Genomic DNA, 14,568 nt, shown 5'->3' on the forward strand with positions numbered 1-14,568 from the left:
AGCTTGACAGTTCCTCCCTCACTTCCCTTCCTGGCAGTATTTATTGCAGATTTCTTATAACCCTAAATTTGACTGGATTGACATATTTGTTCAAGGCTGGAGCTCTATTGCTTTTCCACTTGCATCTCTTTGGTGGATATTTGGACATAAGAGTCTCATAGACTTTCCATCCCATGCTGGCTCAAACCTCAGATCTGTCCTGAGATCTGAGCCTCCTGAGTGGCTAGGATTGCAGGCATGTGCCACAGGCGCCTTCCCTTCTACAACACATACTGTGTCTTCAAGTATCTCTTAGGCTCTTGTGTTTGTTCTTCTGAGAAAGAAGGCTTCAATTCACTTGTCCTTCTTGTTTCTTGTTTAAATCTTTGAGCTCTTGGTATGTTGTAGATATTGATCCTTTATGTGTTGAAGTCACAGACCGAGCTTTTCTCCCATTCAGCACATGGTTTCCTGGATTTTCTTATTTGGAAACACTATTTTGATGCAGGGCCATTCGATCTTGTTATTACTTTGTGGCGCTGGGAGTTCTATTTAGAAAAGAATTCCTTGGGCCTATAACTTCTTGGATTTCCTCTATGTTTCCTTGTGGTCAATTGTGAATTTCAGATGTTATATTTAATTCTTTGATGTTTTTTGAGTTGTTTCTTGTACATGGTGAGACAAGGCTCTAGTTTCAGTTGATTTTATCACTTTTCCCAGCGCCATTTGTGGAAGTCTTCTTTAATCCAGTGGATTTTTCCAGCTGCCTTTTTCCATCCCTTCCTTCCCTTCCCTTCTTTTTTCATTTTTTCCTTTCCCTCTCCCTATCCCTCTTCCTCTCCCTCAATATACCCCTCTCTCCCTCTCACCCTTCCCCCCCTTCCTTTCTTTTCCCCTGTTTTCTTTCTTTTGCTTCCTGTTACCAGAGCTCTAACTCATGGGCTTGTCCTCAATTAAGTCTCTTCTTCATGGTTCTTCCTCTCCATTTGAGCCTTGCCTTCACCTGACATTCTGCTGCTTATAGTGAAGATGGGATCTCATGAACATTCTATTTCGACCAGACTCCACATGACAGTCTTTCAGATCTCCACTTCCAGAGTAGCTAGGTTTACAGGCTTGACTATGATCTCAAGGTGCCTTTTAGTTTTTAATAAAGGCATCAGGAGAAATAAACATTTGGATGTCCTGCATATCTGAAGTATCTTCGTAGTAACCTGTTGTAACATGGCCTTAATGGTAACATATGGCCTTAATTTGGCCATATACACTAATTTTAAGATGTGAATTTTAAGTTAACATCTACTTTCCATAAGAATTCTGAAGTTATTGCTTCCTCTGCTCATTTTCAAGTTGCTACAGAGAAATCCAAAGCTCAATGAAAGCTTAATCTTGATCCTTCATATGAGACCTACTTCTTTTTTCTCAGAGCCCTTACTTTGTTCCTCCTTTTCTCCTAACATCTCATAAAGATGTGAAGAAATGTATGTATGAATATATCACAAAGCATTTATTGAACCCATTCAGGTTGCAAAGTCTAACTTCAAATGATGAAACATTCTCTTCCCCCCACAGGGAGAGAGGGTGCTTGATTTCAACTGCCTTGGCTTTCCTGAGTCAAGCCCCCAGGACAGCTTTTTGCTAATCAATTAAATATGGAATATTGAGGATATTTCATTTCTGCAGTGCTTGGCTCTGGTCCCAAACTCCAAAACAAGCATTCTCAGTAGCTAGGTTCATTAAGCATGAGACACCAGCATTTGAAGTCTTCTCCCTGTATTCTTTCTTTTTATACTTTGAGATCTTTCCTAAATGTTACTTGCCCTCTCCCTAGGGTTTCCTTTTCGAGGGCAATATTTCAAACTCCTATTTTTTCCTGCCTATTCTTTCTACAGCATCCTGTTTACATTCCATCCTGATCTTCAGTCTCTCTTTACATATTCAAATGGGATGGAGGGCAGCTGGTCATACACACGCACACACACATGCACACACACACACATATATAATTTACATGTGTTTTCCAGGTACCATATTCACATATGCTATGCACATGTGTTCACTATACATGTGTGACATATGAGGATATGCATTACACATGTCACCTACACACCTGTCATGAAAATGACATAGATGATACTGGCATGCATGCACCGCCTGATTCACACTGAGAAGCCAACTGCAGTCTCTGCTGTGGGAAGCCTCACATCATAGGATACCAAGCAGGTCAGGCACTGCATGGAGACCATAGAAGCCTCATGCCTTCTTCCTCTGGCAGAGCGCCTCTCAGCTGTGGTGGCAAGGACGAGGGCCCCGTTCCAGCCCATGCATCAGCTTGGACTGCATAGCAAGCAGCAGACCAGCTTGGCCCTCATAAAACCCAAAACAGAAACAAAAACAACAGAAAAGAGGGCCATGATGCCTTGACTTGTAGCTTCAACTTTCATGCTTCAGTGAGGATTTGGGAGGGGCCAGGGATCCAACAGAGATAGTTGGCTTGCAACACTGGATAACACAGGATTAATTTTGTCATGTAGGGAGGCTGTTGGTGATGGATAATATAGGCCTTGCTGCCGCAGTGTTGGCTGGTCTGCTCAAAGGTACTATAACTATAGCTTCATAAACACCTCGTCATGTACCGTGAACATTAGGATAGGTGTTTTCATTGTATTTTCAGGATTACTTGCTCTATTCAGTATTGAAACTTCGATGTAACCCTGCTTACTTATCCCACTTTATTAGAATAATTTTTTTTCTAGGTCATGGGGCTTGAGCTTCGCCTGGACACAGTCCCTGAGCTCTTCAGCTCAAGGCTACCACCCAATCCTAGAGCCAAGCCCCACTTCCCATATTTAAGAGGTTAAGTGGAGATGAGTCTCAGGTCCTGTTGTACCAAGGCTGGCTTTGAATATTGATCCTCAGATCTCACCCTCATGAGTAGCTAGGATTACAGGCTTGAGTCACCAAATCTGGCCAGAATAAGGTCTCTTTTCCAAGATCATGGAACATACAGGGAAAGTCACACTATTTCTGATTTGATCACCTCCTATTTTTTTTCTAAATGGAATAATAAGGTGCTGTGCTTTCCTGTAAGCACACTTTCCAGAAAACAGATAAAAACAAAGGTGCATCTCTAGCCTTGGTGTCTCTTGGGTACATTAATGACATCCACTTTGTGTAACAAACTGACACTGGAATGCCCTGACTATGTCGGAGTGTATCCATACACTAAAGTGAGATAAGGTTGTCATCTACCTCTTCCTAGGACTTCAGTTTTATACTAAGAAGAAATAAGTCTTCTGTCTCTGAATATTCTTCAGAGATCCTTTCCACTTCTCCATTTCATGGGGAAGAATTTTAATTTCATTATCATGTTCCCTAACAAGACTTGTTCATTCTGTAATGATTCCATAGTAATTGAAGGGCTAAGGTCTGTGCTGGCAGACCTAGAGAGCAACAGCTCTAAACCCTGAGAGCTGGTAGCACACTTGGACTGTGGGGTAATTGGAGGCTTCTTGGTCAGGGCTTTCACCCTGAGAAGCCTTGGCATGTGGCAGCTCTTGTCATTCTGGGTAGCCAGCAGCAGTAGGAGGAGACAGCAGACAGCAGGGAGCAGCAAGACATGGCTTCTATGAGGGTGGCAATTCTCTTACAGGCCTCTAGGATGGATGGTCAGCCCATATCAGTAAGTGGAGAACGCTGGCGTTCTTGGCCCTAGGCAGCAGCCAGTGTTATGTGCCTTGGGTGCCTGAGACCTGGGCCTTGAGGCCTGGCAGCTGTGTGGGACTCTTCCAGTGAGCACAGCCCACAGCTGCTCTTCTTCCACTCACCACAGCCCTCTGTCTCCACTCCCTTTCCTCCCTGGCATTTCTACTTTCAACCCTCTCTCTCAGCAAGACTTCAAGTATTACCATTTGTCACTGTTGCTTCAGGGTCAGCAACCACTCCCAGGTGTGTCAATGCTGCCACCACTGCTCCTGCTGCTTTGTACACTGAGTGCACATTAAACACAGCATGATGTGAAACTGAGTAGGAAGAGTCAGATGCAGACAGGTGAAAGTGAAAGTAGGGAAGAGACCTAGCTCCTCAGACTCCTCACCCCTACAGTATTTGGAAACTCTCAAAATAAGGTCTGTTTCCATCATGCTCTGATTTGCATTCTTAGAATGATCACATTTGCCTGGTTACAATCTGCTCAAGTGGTTTCCTTGCAATTACCTGCTTCTGTCAGCTTTCAGAGTGCTTTACTTATACGTCATGTGTGCCCAAAATGAGCTTGAAGACCTGTTAGGATCACTTCCCATCAGGAAAAACAAGCATTTTACCCTCATGAGAAGAAACACACAGCAAGGAAGCAGTGGTCACAGCAGTGCTGCCTCATTCACTGACGTGCAAGAAGCCTGAGGGAACAGGAGTTCTGGGAAGCCAAGGCAGAGGAGATGAGCCCATTGGCCAGCCAAGGGCATGACAGAAAAGCCCAGACTGCATCACATAAGCATGAGTATCAGCAAGGCCCACAAGCTACAGTTTGGGGAGGCTGCCCAGGGGCACAAGGAGGTAGGGGTGGCACTCCTACAAAGAGGAGAGTGGTGCTCACCCCTGTTATCTGAGTCAACCTGTCATCCCTCCTGCACACACTGCCTGTAGCCCAGCCAGGTGTCCAGGCCTGCCGTGCACTATGGACATGAGGAATCTCAGGACCACAGCTCCACACATGTGCTTGAGGGCATCAGAGAGGAGGAGAGGAGAGGCCCAGCTCCTGAATCTGCTGCTTCTCCCTCTGCACCAACAGCCTTCTCATTCATCTTGGGTTACTGGAGGAGAGAGTACCCAGATGACTTTCTTAAAGAACTGGGTCCATAGTGCTTGAGAGACCTTGTCATATGTCTACACTGCAATGTGCCTGGGTCCTACGAGGAGGGCCAGGCCTGCTCTCTGCTCACACAGCTGCAGCAATTGTGTTCCAAACAACCATAGCTTGAGAGTGAGTAAGATGGGCTGGCAAAGGAGAGAACAGATGGGGAATTCGGAGTTGTCTGAGTTGGAAGAAAGTTCCAAGGCTTCTATGGCACCATAGAAGGGGACCCTGGTAATTCAGAGGCCTTGGAAGAAACCCTGGTAAAATTTCCTGTGGTTGAATAATGGGACTGAGGATTCTCAGGCAGGCAGCCCTGTAGAGAGTCTTTTCTTGAAGTTGTCGCAGCAACTCCAATTCTTGGTGACAACGCAAGTGTCAAACAAGGATCACTTGAAACTCTGGGTCCAGGACCAATCATGGAAGAAATCCTAGCATCTCAGGCAGAGCTGGAACCTAGGGCAGCCTCAGAGCCCCAGTCATCTCCAGGAACTGCTGTGAAAATCCAGGGTGATCCTCTGAAAATTGACTTCCTCTCTTATGTTCACATCCTTTGACCAAAGCCATGAAGTAATCTCCAGGTGATCCCATGACCCAGAGCCTTCCATCATTCTCAGACCTATATCTTAAGACTGAAACCCAACACTTCTTTCTTCCGCAGATGTAGGAGTAGATGGAGCCACCATGTAACCTGGGACACTTAGCCCAATGATTGCACCAACAATCCTAGACCCAGGAATAGAACCATGCATTCTTGGAAGACAAAAGACCAGGACAGTGTCCACTCCAGAACCCTAGCAGCCACAACGCATGAATGAACCGATTCTACCATCTGTCCAAGCACCAGCCATTTGTGCAGTATTGACCCAGGCTCCTAAGTGCATTGCAGCAGACAGCCCAGAACAAGAGCTAGAGGCCCGAGGAAACTGAAGATTCATGTCTGATATCCATCCTTGTGTGGAAGGAGTTATCTTATCACCTTGCAGGAGAGCCTGACAGCCTTTAACCACCAGATGAGGATCCTGAGCCATGTGCCCAGCAGCCTTTGCCACACAACCTGGATAGAGTGTCCACACCATCTGCAAACATGGACACAGTTTCAAAAGTCTGAGATGACTCCCATACTGCCCCTGCCATACCCTAGACACATACTTCAGCTTCCCGACAATGAGTTACTAGACCTCCTTCCACGATTGGGCAGGGGTTTTGGAGGCTTCAGGGCAGAGTTTATTCGGTCATTTCTTTCCTCACATGAGAGGCTCTTTAAAACCCTCATACCTTACAAATCTCTGAGCTCCATTTCTTTGGCATTCCCCCAAAAAAGTCAGTAGACCCTAGGACTGACTTTGGTTGCCATCTTAAAGCACTGGAACCAGGATGAAATGTGTTTAATTAGTACCTGCCATATTTACAAAAGCAGAGAGGTATCACACAGAGCCAGGCTGTTGCAACACTTGATTGAGGTGGCTTTGGTTGATGCAGGAGGGGTCCTGGGACTCCTTCTTCTGTTTCACATCCTGACCAGGCTGCCTGCTCAATCACAGCCTCTGCCAGAGTCTGCAAACCCTCCAGGCACTCTGCCCCTGGTTCCTGCCATGTGCCCTCCTGCTTTGTTTCCACTGGAATTGGGTCATGTCCCCAGGCTCCCCAACATTCAGCTCAGTAACCAAGGCCAGCCCTAGGGCCAAAGCAGGGCCCCAAGAACACCTTGGACAGCTCCTCCCACACATTCCTCCTTCCATGGAGTGCAAGGTTCTGAAGAACATATGATCCCTCTGTGCCATCCATCTGCTCTAGGGAACCGTCCGCAGCTAGGGCTAAAAGTCATGGACAGCAGTGTGCAGGTGGGTGTGCCTTCCTCCTGGGCCAGTATTAGTTTGTCAACCTAACACCCCTCCTCTAGGTGCTCCAGGGCCATTTCCAGACTGGCATTGCAACTCTGAACAACTCAGACCCATGGGGCATTGCTCAGGACTTGCCTGCTAGGCAATGTTTCCTGTCCTAGAGCTCACTACACAAGGACACGGGGGAATTTTGTACTTTTTGATACTCTAGCCACACCAATTCGGGCTAGGCCTTCCAAACAAAAGCACAGCAGACTTGGGTGGAATCCCAGTTTCCAGCACATGGCTTTGATCCACATCATGTGACCTGGGAAACATCCTTACACACCTGGCCTCACTGCAACAAGACAAAGGTCTCAAGAATTAGAGTGAGCAAGTCATATCAGATTAGAGAACAGGAGCCTCTTGAGCCTGCTTGCTCTCCAAAAACAGCCTGAGATCTCTCCAGCCCCAGGGTGCCAAGCCCCACATAAATCCTCGATCTAATGCCCAAAACCACCAGATTACAATGCTGCTCATGAATTGGGGCCATTTCTTAGTGGATGGTGAGTGAGGGTGAGGGTGACACTAGATCCTAAAGTTGACACAGCTGGTGGATTAGCATGACCTTGTCCCTGAGAGCTCCAGTCTCTGCAGTGTGCAGAGAGAATTGAGCAATCTGATCCCTGTCCTCAGGCCCCAAGACACCCTGGCCTAGACTGAGAGCAAGCCTAGTCCTGGGGTGACCCCGTGCTGCCCTCTGCTGCTCTGACTTGGCAGGCAAAAACTGGCAAAGAAGCCTTCAGTGTGGCAGGACCATTGGCTAAGCACATTGGCTCTTTGGTTTGAAGGGCACTTGAGTTAACCTGAAAAGAAGAAGGAGAGAGGTGAGGAGATGAAGACTTCCAGCACTCAGAGGCAGGTGTGCAGGCCCCTTAGGCTCTAAAGCTGCCTCTGAAGATGACAACATTTGGTACAGTGGAGAGGATATGGGGCCCTGCTGGCAGATCTAGGACAGCTTCCTGGGGTGGACCCTGGATCCCAGCAGGAAAGGAGGAGGAGACTGAGTTGGAGAAAGAGAAGACTGAACTCAGCTGAAGACCTAGAGTATGCTGCTCCAGCAGCCCTACACTAATCATGGCCAATGTCCTTTGTGTCCTGTATTAACCAGGATCTCAAGGGGATTTCATTCATCAAGGAACTACAGTGCAGTACACTGTAGTGTCCTTTCTGAGGGAGCTTTGTCAACAATCGGAAGTGCTTCCCCCAATGTGAAAGGTGAGCTGTGGCAGGCAGTGGGGCAGCACACATGGGGATTCCAGAACCAGACCCTGACAGCCTATAGCCTGAGTCAGCTTCCAACTGGGCCCTGCTGCAGGCTGGTGCATGGGCTCCTGTGTCCCCAGCAGTGCTTGCAGAGAGCCTCAGTGTGGAGCCTGCTGTCCTCACAGCCTCTCCCTGTCTTTACACCAAAACCATCCTGCAGCCTGAGCCTCTCCACAGAGCAGGTTTTCTGAATAGGAACAAGAGGAGCGCTCTCCTGAGGAAGCCCTCAATAATGTAAGAGGCTGGGCCCACAGGGCAAGGGAGTCACAGGGTCTGAGTGGTGTGATAGCAAGCCAGATAAGCTGGGGCTGCATCCCTCCCTCTTCCACACAGAAGCCTTGTGATTGGACTCTTTGGAATCAGCTCTACAGACACCAACTTCTTCATTGGGTTCCCATGGTGTCCTTAGAGACCAGGGCACATGGGACACTTGGAATTGAGCATAACAATGAAGCCTGCCCCAGGCACAGGAGTCAGTGGAGGGCTGTGGCTATGATGTGTGCTCAGGGAGGCTCTGGCATTCAGACAGGCCCTCCATTCAGTCCCCAGGCTTCAATCAGAGAGTTCAGCAGCAGTGGCAAGTACCAGGTGGAGACAAGTGAGCAGCTGGGCACTGGGAATGTCTGCCACCACCTACCGTGCAGTTAGGCTGCTCACCCACACCTTCCTCACACTTCTACCGTTCATATCACTCTGCTCCCAACATCTGTGAGTCCAAATTATGACCAGACACAAGCGAATCTTGTTCTTTCCTCAGCCCATAGCCCTCCAGCAGAGCTGAGTGTGAGGCTATATACTAGGCTGCACTTGCTTCCCCACAGATGTCTGGATCCACAAATTGATTGCTGTGGACTCAACCCAAGAAAGGACCACGCACTGAAGGATGCATGCTTGGAAAAACAGTGCACCATGCTTGAAGCCTGAAAGGATAAGTTTGACAATTTGGAGAGGGAGGATGCGTGGGTTAGTAGGTGATTTACATTAACATGCTAAGTGGATGCACTGGGAGTCCATTAAAACCATTTCTCTAGGACAGCAAGTTGGTCGTGGGAATTTCTCTTTGCCTGAGTTCATGGCAGACACTCCCACATATGCATTTCTAAAGGAAAGCTTTTCAGGCTCTGAGGTGATTCACTGCAGAATGAGGAAGAGGAGGTTGGCACAATCCAATGGGAGAAATCCTGACCTTGCACACAGCCTGATTTGCAGGTGCTGCTCTGATCATTTGCTCACAACACCTGGGGCTAGATGATCAGATGTTACCATGATGCGTTCCACAATCTCTGAAATCTGAGTGCTGTAAATCACCTTTGCTGTGGCCATTGGCTGAGTGGGCAACTCCTGGGTTCCTTCTGTGCAGACAGGGAAGACACCCTCAGGTGTTGGAGGACTGGATATCACCATGCGCATCTGCAGGAACAGGAGGGCACACCAGAACCAGCGCAGTGCTGCAGCGAGGGACACACTGCTCAGCTGCAAGAAGAGGGAAACTCACTCAGTCCCAAAGCACACTTCTTCCAACTACGTACATTCCTCTGCCCTAGCACAGGAATGAAGAAATCATGAGGTAATATCAAATGAGGAGACACAGAGTATAGAAAGAGGATTACTCATTTCCCACATCCATCACAGATTCATAAGATATATAAGTCCTTTTCACCCATAATTTCTTTTTTATTAAAGAATTTATTAACATTGTTTATTACATCATATTTCAAATGTCGTGTTTAACAAACATGTATTTGGGAAGGGAATCTCTATATGCAATCACTGGCACATAGATTTTAGAACATAATTAAAATTAAACTGAGCATTTGTATATCATAGATACATATTAATACATGTAGTAAAACATTATGTGTATAGAGTATATAGCCCATCATATATTTTTGTGTCTATGAAGTTATGTTTATTTCTCCAAGATCATGGCCTTAATCACCCCTAATTTCTCTGAGTTCTAATAATACATCAATAGTTCTCCACCTTGGATTTTATGCAACTTACGGGAAGAAGTTTTATTATTGTGCCTCAATTAAGCAGTTTTAAGAAGCAGCCATACAAGGGCTGTTTCCATTCTTTTTACTTCACAAAGCCAGAGTTCCTGTGGGCAATATGTTCACTGTGGCAGGGACACAAACATGATAAGGAAGGACAGCAGAGCCTCTGCCCCTGGAATCCTCCAAGATAGCCACTGAGGATAATGCACTCTCCTGGAACATCTCATAATCGAACAGGGAATTCTGTTTCAGTATTAAAATGGAAACCTCCTTTTAGGTGCTTGTGACTCACTTCAGTAAGTTTAGTGACTCAGGGGCCAAAAATTTCATCCTCACATAAATAAGATACAAGCTGTTGTTCCAGATAGTCTTCCAGGCTGTTGGCATGAAAACAAAGTATTTCAGATGGACAAATCTTAAAGCTTCGTATGTGTGACAAAGAGTAACTGCTTAAACAATCACAAATTAGGTGGAGAACAGCCCTTGGAATTAAAGCTGAATTGCTGGAATAGTACAGTATGGGAAATAACAGGACATTTAATCCAACATCTTATGTAATGACTATACAAATGAATTATCTATTTCCATCTGTGCACGATGTGATGAAGATGTGATGAATGAGTAAACAAAGCTGAAGATAAAATGTGATGCTTTCAAGAAAACTTCCCATGCTGTGAGCAGATTGCAGAAAGCTTTTCCTTTCCTGTGAGGTTTGACTTGAAATAAAAGATGGTCAACAAATAACTATATGCTTGGCAAGTGGACATTTGGTTACGTTTTTAGCAATGCATTCCTACTTTTATTGGATTATAAGCACCAAATCTGTATCATAGTTTAAAATATCTTGTTAGTGTTTTCCTTGAAATCAGAGAAATTTTATGTTCAGGGATCTTCCTGTGAATTTTTTTAATCAACCTCTGGGATAAGGAAACAAAAGCCATATAATGAATGATTGTTGTCCTTCCTGTGTATTTTTATTGCATCTACTATGGGTGACCTGATATCCACCATCGATGAAATATAAATTTTTACTTACTTTTGTCTACTAAGAGTTTCCTCAAGTCACTAGAGTATTTTTGCCAGTTTACTTCTCATATACTTAGGTGTGAGATTACTTGAATGTTTCTGTGTGTGTGTGTGTGTGTGTGTGTGTGTGTGTGTGTGTGAGTGTGTGTTTGTGGGGGGGTGTTTGTGCTGGTCCTATGGCAGGAACTCAGGGCCTAGGCACTGTCCCTGAGCTTTAAGCACAAGGGTACTGCTCTACCACTTCAGGCAAGCTCTACTTCAGAGTTTTTTGTTGCTCAGTGGTAGATAAGAGTCTCTTACAAATTCACAAACTGACTTTGAACAGTGATCCTCTGGTCTCAGCCTTGTGTATAGCTACTGCCCTGTATGATATCAGTTTGTATGATTTCCAGAGATACAACAAACCAGCTAAACTCTACGTACTTGCACTGCAGCCAGCTTATAATTTTTTCAAGATGGCCCTGAACTGAGATCCTCCAAATTTCTGCCTCTATGGTATGTGGAATTTCAAGAATGAGTCATGTATCCAAGCTCATTTAATGTTTTGAAGACAAAAGGAAGATTGAACCTGCACGTGGTGAAGTAGAGATTGGGTTGGGAGGGATAATACCAGGCTCCAATCTAAACCGTAGGACCAAGACCATGAAACTAAATGTCTGTGTCTCATCTTCAAAATGAGATGTGTCCACCCTCCTCTAATGCATTGAAAGCACAAGATGGGTGCAAGGAGAATGTGGTGAGGTGGGCAAGAGTCTGGGTTGGGTGGGATAATGCATGGCTCCACTCTGTGCCTTAGGACAAAGGTCATGAGAAGCAATGGCTGAATCTAATGTACACAAGGAGAAACCCAAAACTCTCTATTCTGTCAGATGTCCTTGGGGGTAACACCAGGTTTTCTCAACACACAACTTGAGATGGACTGGAAGAAATACACACAAATATAGGTGTTCAAGTTTTGAGACCTGTGTGGGTCTGGCATTTCATTCCCACTTTCCATATAGTGAAGGATACAGGAATTCCTGGGTGCAGCTCCCTGTCTCATTTCTCAACTATACTATTGTAGTAAAATTGTTTTGTTTTGATATACAGGAAATTCTCTGGTCTTCACAGCATTACATTTGATCACAGCAGTCTTGTACATTTCCCCCAGAGGACGGGAATTTCACTGTCTTGGCTCACAGTCGTGATCATGGGAGATGTGGTGAGAAAAAATGACCATTTGGTAATGTCTGGTGCATTGTGTCTTCCATGAAATTGCCATCCCAAATGTTTCTCTTTAGAAAAAAAGCAACCTTCTTCTATAACCCACAAGAAGGGCAGTATCCTAGATAGGAAGAAGGAAGCAAAAGTAGCCACAGCTCAGCATGCGTGCTTTTGATCTGATTCACACGGATGGCAAGTGACATTCATGGTCATATACATCAGAATGACAAGGAAGAGAAACTTCAACCTCACACTGGACAAAATTCAATTGACAAAGGGACCATAGGTGACTTCATCTTTGTCCACAAGATACACTCTATGTCAAAGAGTTGGTGTGTGTGGCAAATTTTTCTTTCTGTTGTCTTTGAGAATGAACACACATGCACAGACACACAAACAGAAAGCTTGATGTGACAACAGGCACTGATATCCAGTGAGGACACAAAATTGTTCATTGTCATCACAGAACAATTGATTTTGTTCTTGGAAGTGGATGATGGATGGACTGAAAAGTCAATTGCCCACAGTAGTTGGAAGTGTCATTAGTTCAAGCTTTGTGGTGACAGCTGAAAAATCTTGAACTAGAGAGCGAGCTATGAGATGAGGGTAGCAAAGAAAGGTATATGCTAGAGATGAGACATGGAAGAGGGGAGAAGTTTTGGTTTTCTTTCTTTTCTTTTTCTTTTCAGTTGGTCGTGTGGCTTCAATTCTGGACCTGGGTGCTGTCCCTGAGCTCTTCAGCTCAAGGTTACCACCCTACCCCTGGGCCTGAGCAAGGTCCCTGAGCTCTTCAGCTCAAGACTACTGCCCTATCACTGAGCCACAGGCCCACTGCCCATTGTTTATTCTAGTGATTAAGGAGAGATAAGAGTCTCATGGGCTTAAGTGCCTGGGCTAGGTTTGATCCACGATTCTCAGATCTCAGCCTCCTGACTAGCTGGGATTTCAGTCATGAGCCACTCTGTCCCACTAGTCCAGAAGATGTGAGCAGCTTTGGTTGTAACAAGTCATGCAATAATGAACACTGCAGTTAAGTAATCTCTAGTAGTTGTTGTAGACACTTACCAGTATTTTCTTAATTTCATCCCCAACCTTCCTCTCCAAATGTGTACAAGAGTAGAATTTCATTATGCTGTGAAAGAGAAATGTAAATAAAATAAACACACGTGAAGAAAATGAAACTGTGCTTAGAAATTTTGTTTCAAGGAAGTATTCATCTCTTAAAGAAAAATAAACACACTTGGTAAATGAGCACAATGTCTTAGATGTAGCGGCCAACATGATTCTGAGCATTCATTGCATCCTAGTCAACCATGGCCATAGATATCAAGGGGTGTGGTTTCAGTTCATGTTCCTCACATCCACAGGCCAAGTGGAGGTTCGGGGCCCGGGCCTGGTCCACGAAGAGGTCGTGGGACGGTTCAGAGGTGAAACCCAGTTGAGGAGGTTAGGTGACCTGGTCGGCGGAGGAGGATGGAGAGGACAGGCAGGAGGGGTGGGGAGGACGGGACAGGGATCACCTCCTCTCCAGTCTATTCCACATCCTAGCACAGGAGGACCGCGTGGACGGCTCCAGAGGGAGGAAGGGGACTCCAGGGCGGTGGGGACCCCCGCTGTCAGCCATGGAGACACTGGGCCTGCTGAGTCATTATTTCTGGCTCCTCAGGGGAAGGGGCGGGGAGATCCCGGAGGAGCAGAGTGGACTTCCGGGGCGGGTCCTCCAGGGCCCAGGCCCAATCAATTCTCTAGCTAAGGACAGGGATTCCCTCCCCCTGCACAACTTTCAGATTCACCAGCCAAAACGACCAAACGTGGGTCATCTACCGGTGTAGAAGGTTTCTGAGCAGTGGAGGAAGAATGAGGCCCCTCTGGGTTCTTATCTGTGTCCATTCAGCCTCAAGTGGATTCAGACTTTTCCAGGACAGCTAATCCTGAAAGGACCTTCCAGAGCTGAGGGTGGCTCAGGTAACAAGGACCAACTGACCCTGGGGGAGAAGTCCCACAACAATGAGGCCCTGCAAGCCTTTCTTCCATAGGCCTGGGTTCTCTCAGCTATTTGCTGTAGTGTGGGAATGCTGCCAATGAACTACAATGACCACCTGCTTCTTGTGTGTGCACTGGTGCTCTGTGCATCAGGGCTAGGTCTGTGTCCTGCTCCCTCCTTTAGCGCTCTCCTAGGTTCCTTGTCTCCCTTTACTTAAGTCTCTATTTCCATAAAACCTTTTTGGCCTACCCACAACCTATGCACTCATCCATTGAACCCTTATCATTCTGGGCTATGTGTTTAAAGAAGACCTGAGTGATGGTGTTGAGCAGGTCTTTCCACCCAGAGCCAGCAGCTGGTTGCCCATCCTCAGCCACT

The 14,568-nt window shown here is 46.1% G+C and overlaps 1 protein-coding gene across 5 annotated transcripts in view; it reads right to left on the reverse strand.

Annotated features, from left to right (window-relative positions):
* LOC150062742 (uncharacterized) overlaps positions 1-14,568 on the reverse strand; it is a 50,534-nt gene that overhangs the window by 33,967 nt on the left and 1,999 nt on the right. For 2 of the 5 annotated variants that reach the window (XR_016535477.1, XM_090332597.1), the window contains exons 1-3: positions 13,727-13,987; positions 13,272-13,338; positions 9,289-9,453 (exon numbers count right to left, since the gene is read on the reverse strand). Coding sequence is in view for 1 of the 5 variants with exons in the window: in XM_090332597.1 (XP_090188723.1) it covers positions 9,289-9,453; positions 13,272-13,338; positions 13,727-13,830 (336 nt within the window). In the remaining 4 variants the exon portion in view is untranslated. Of the gene's footprint in view, positions 1-8,936; positions 9,454-10,269; positions 10,355-12,073; positions 12,328-13,271; positions 13,339-13,726; positions 13,988-14,568 lie in introns of those variants that run through there. The other 3 variants (XR_016535478.1, XR_016535480.1, XR_016535479.1) reach the window with 3 other exon arrangements.

This window comes from Megascapheus bottae, chromosome 5, assembly GCF_031878675.1.
Source record: "Megascapheus bottae isolate mThoBot1 chromosome 5, mThoBot2.hap1, whole genome shotgun sequence".
NCBI lineage: Eukaryota > Metazoa > Chordata > Mammalia > Rodentia > Geomyidae > Megascapheus > Megascapheus bottae.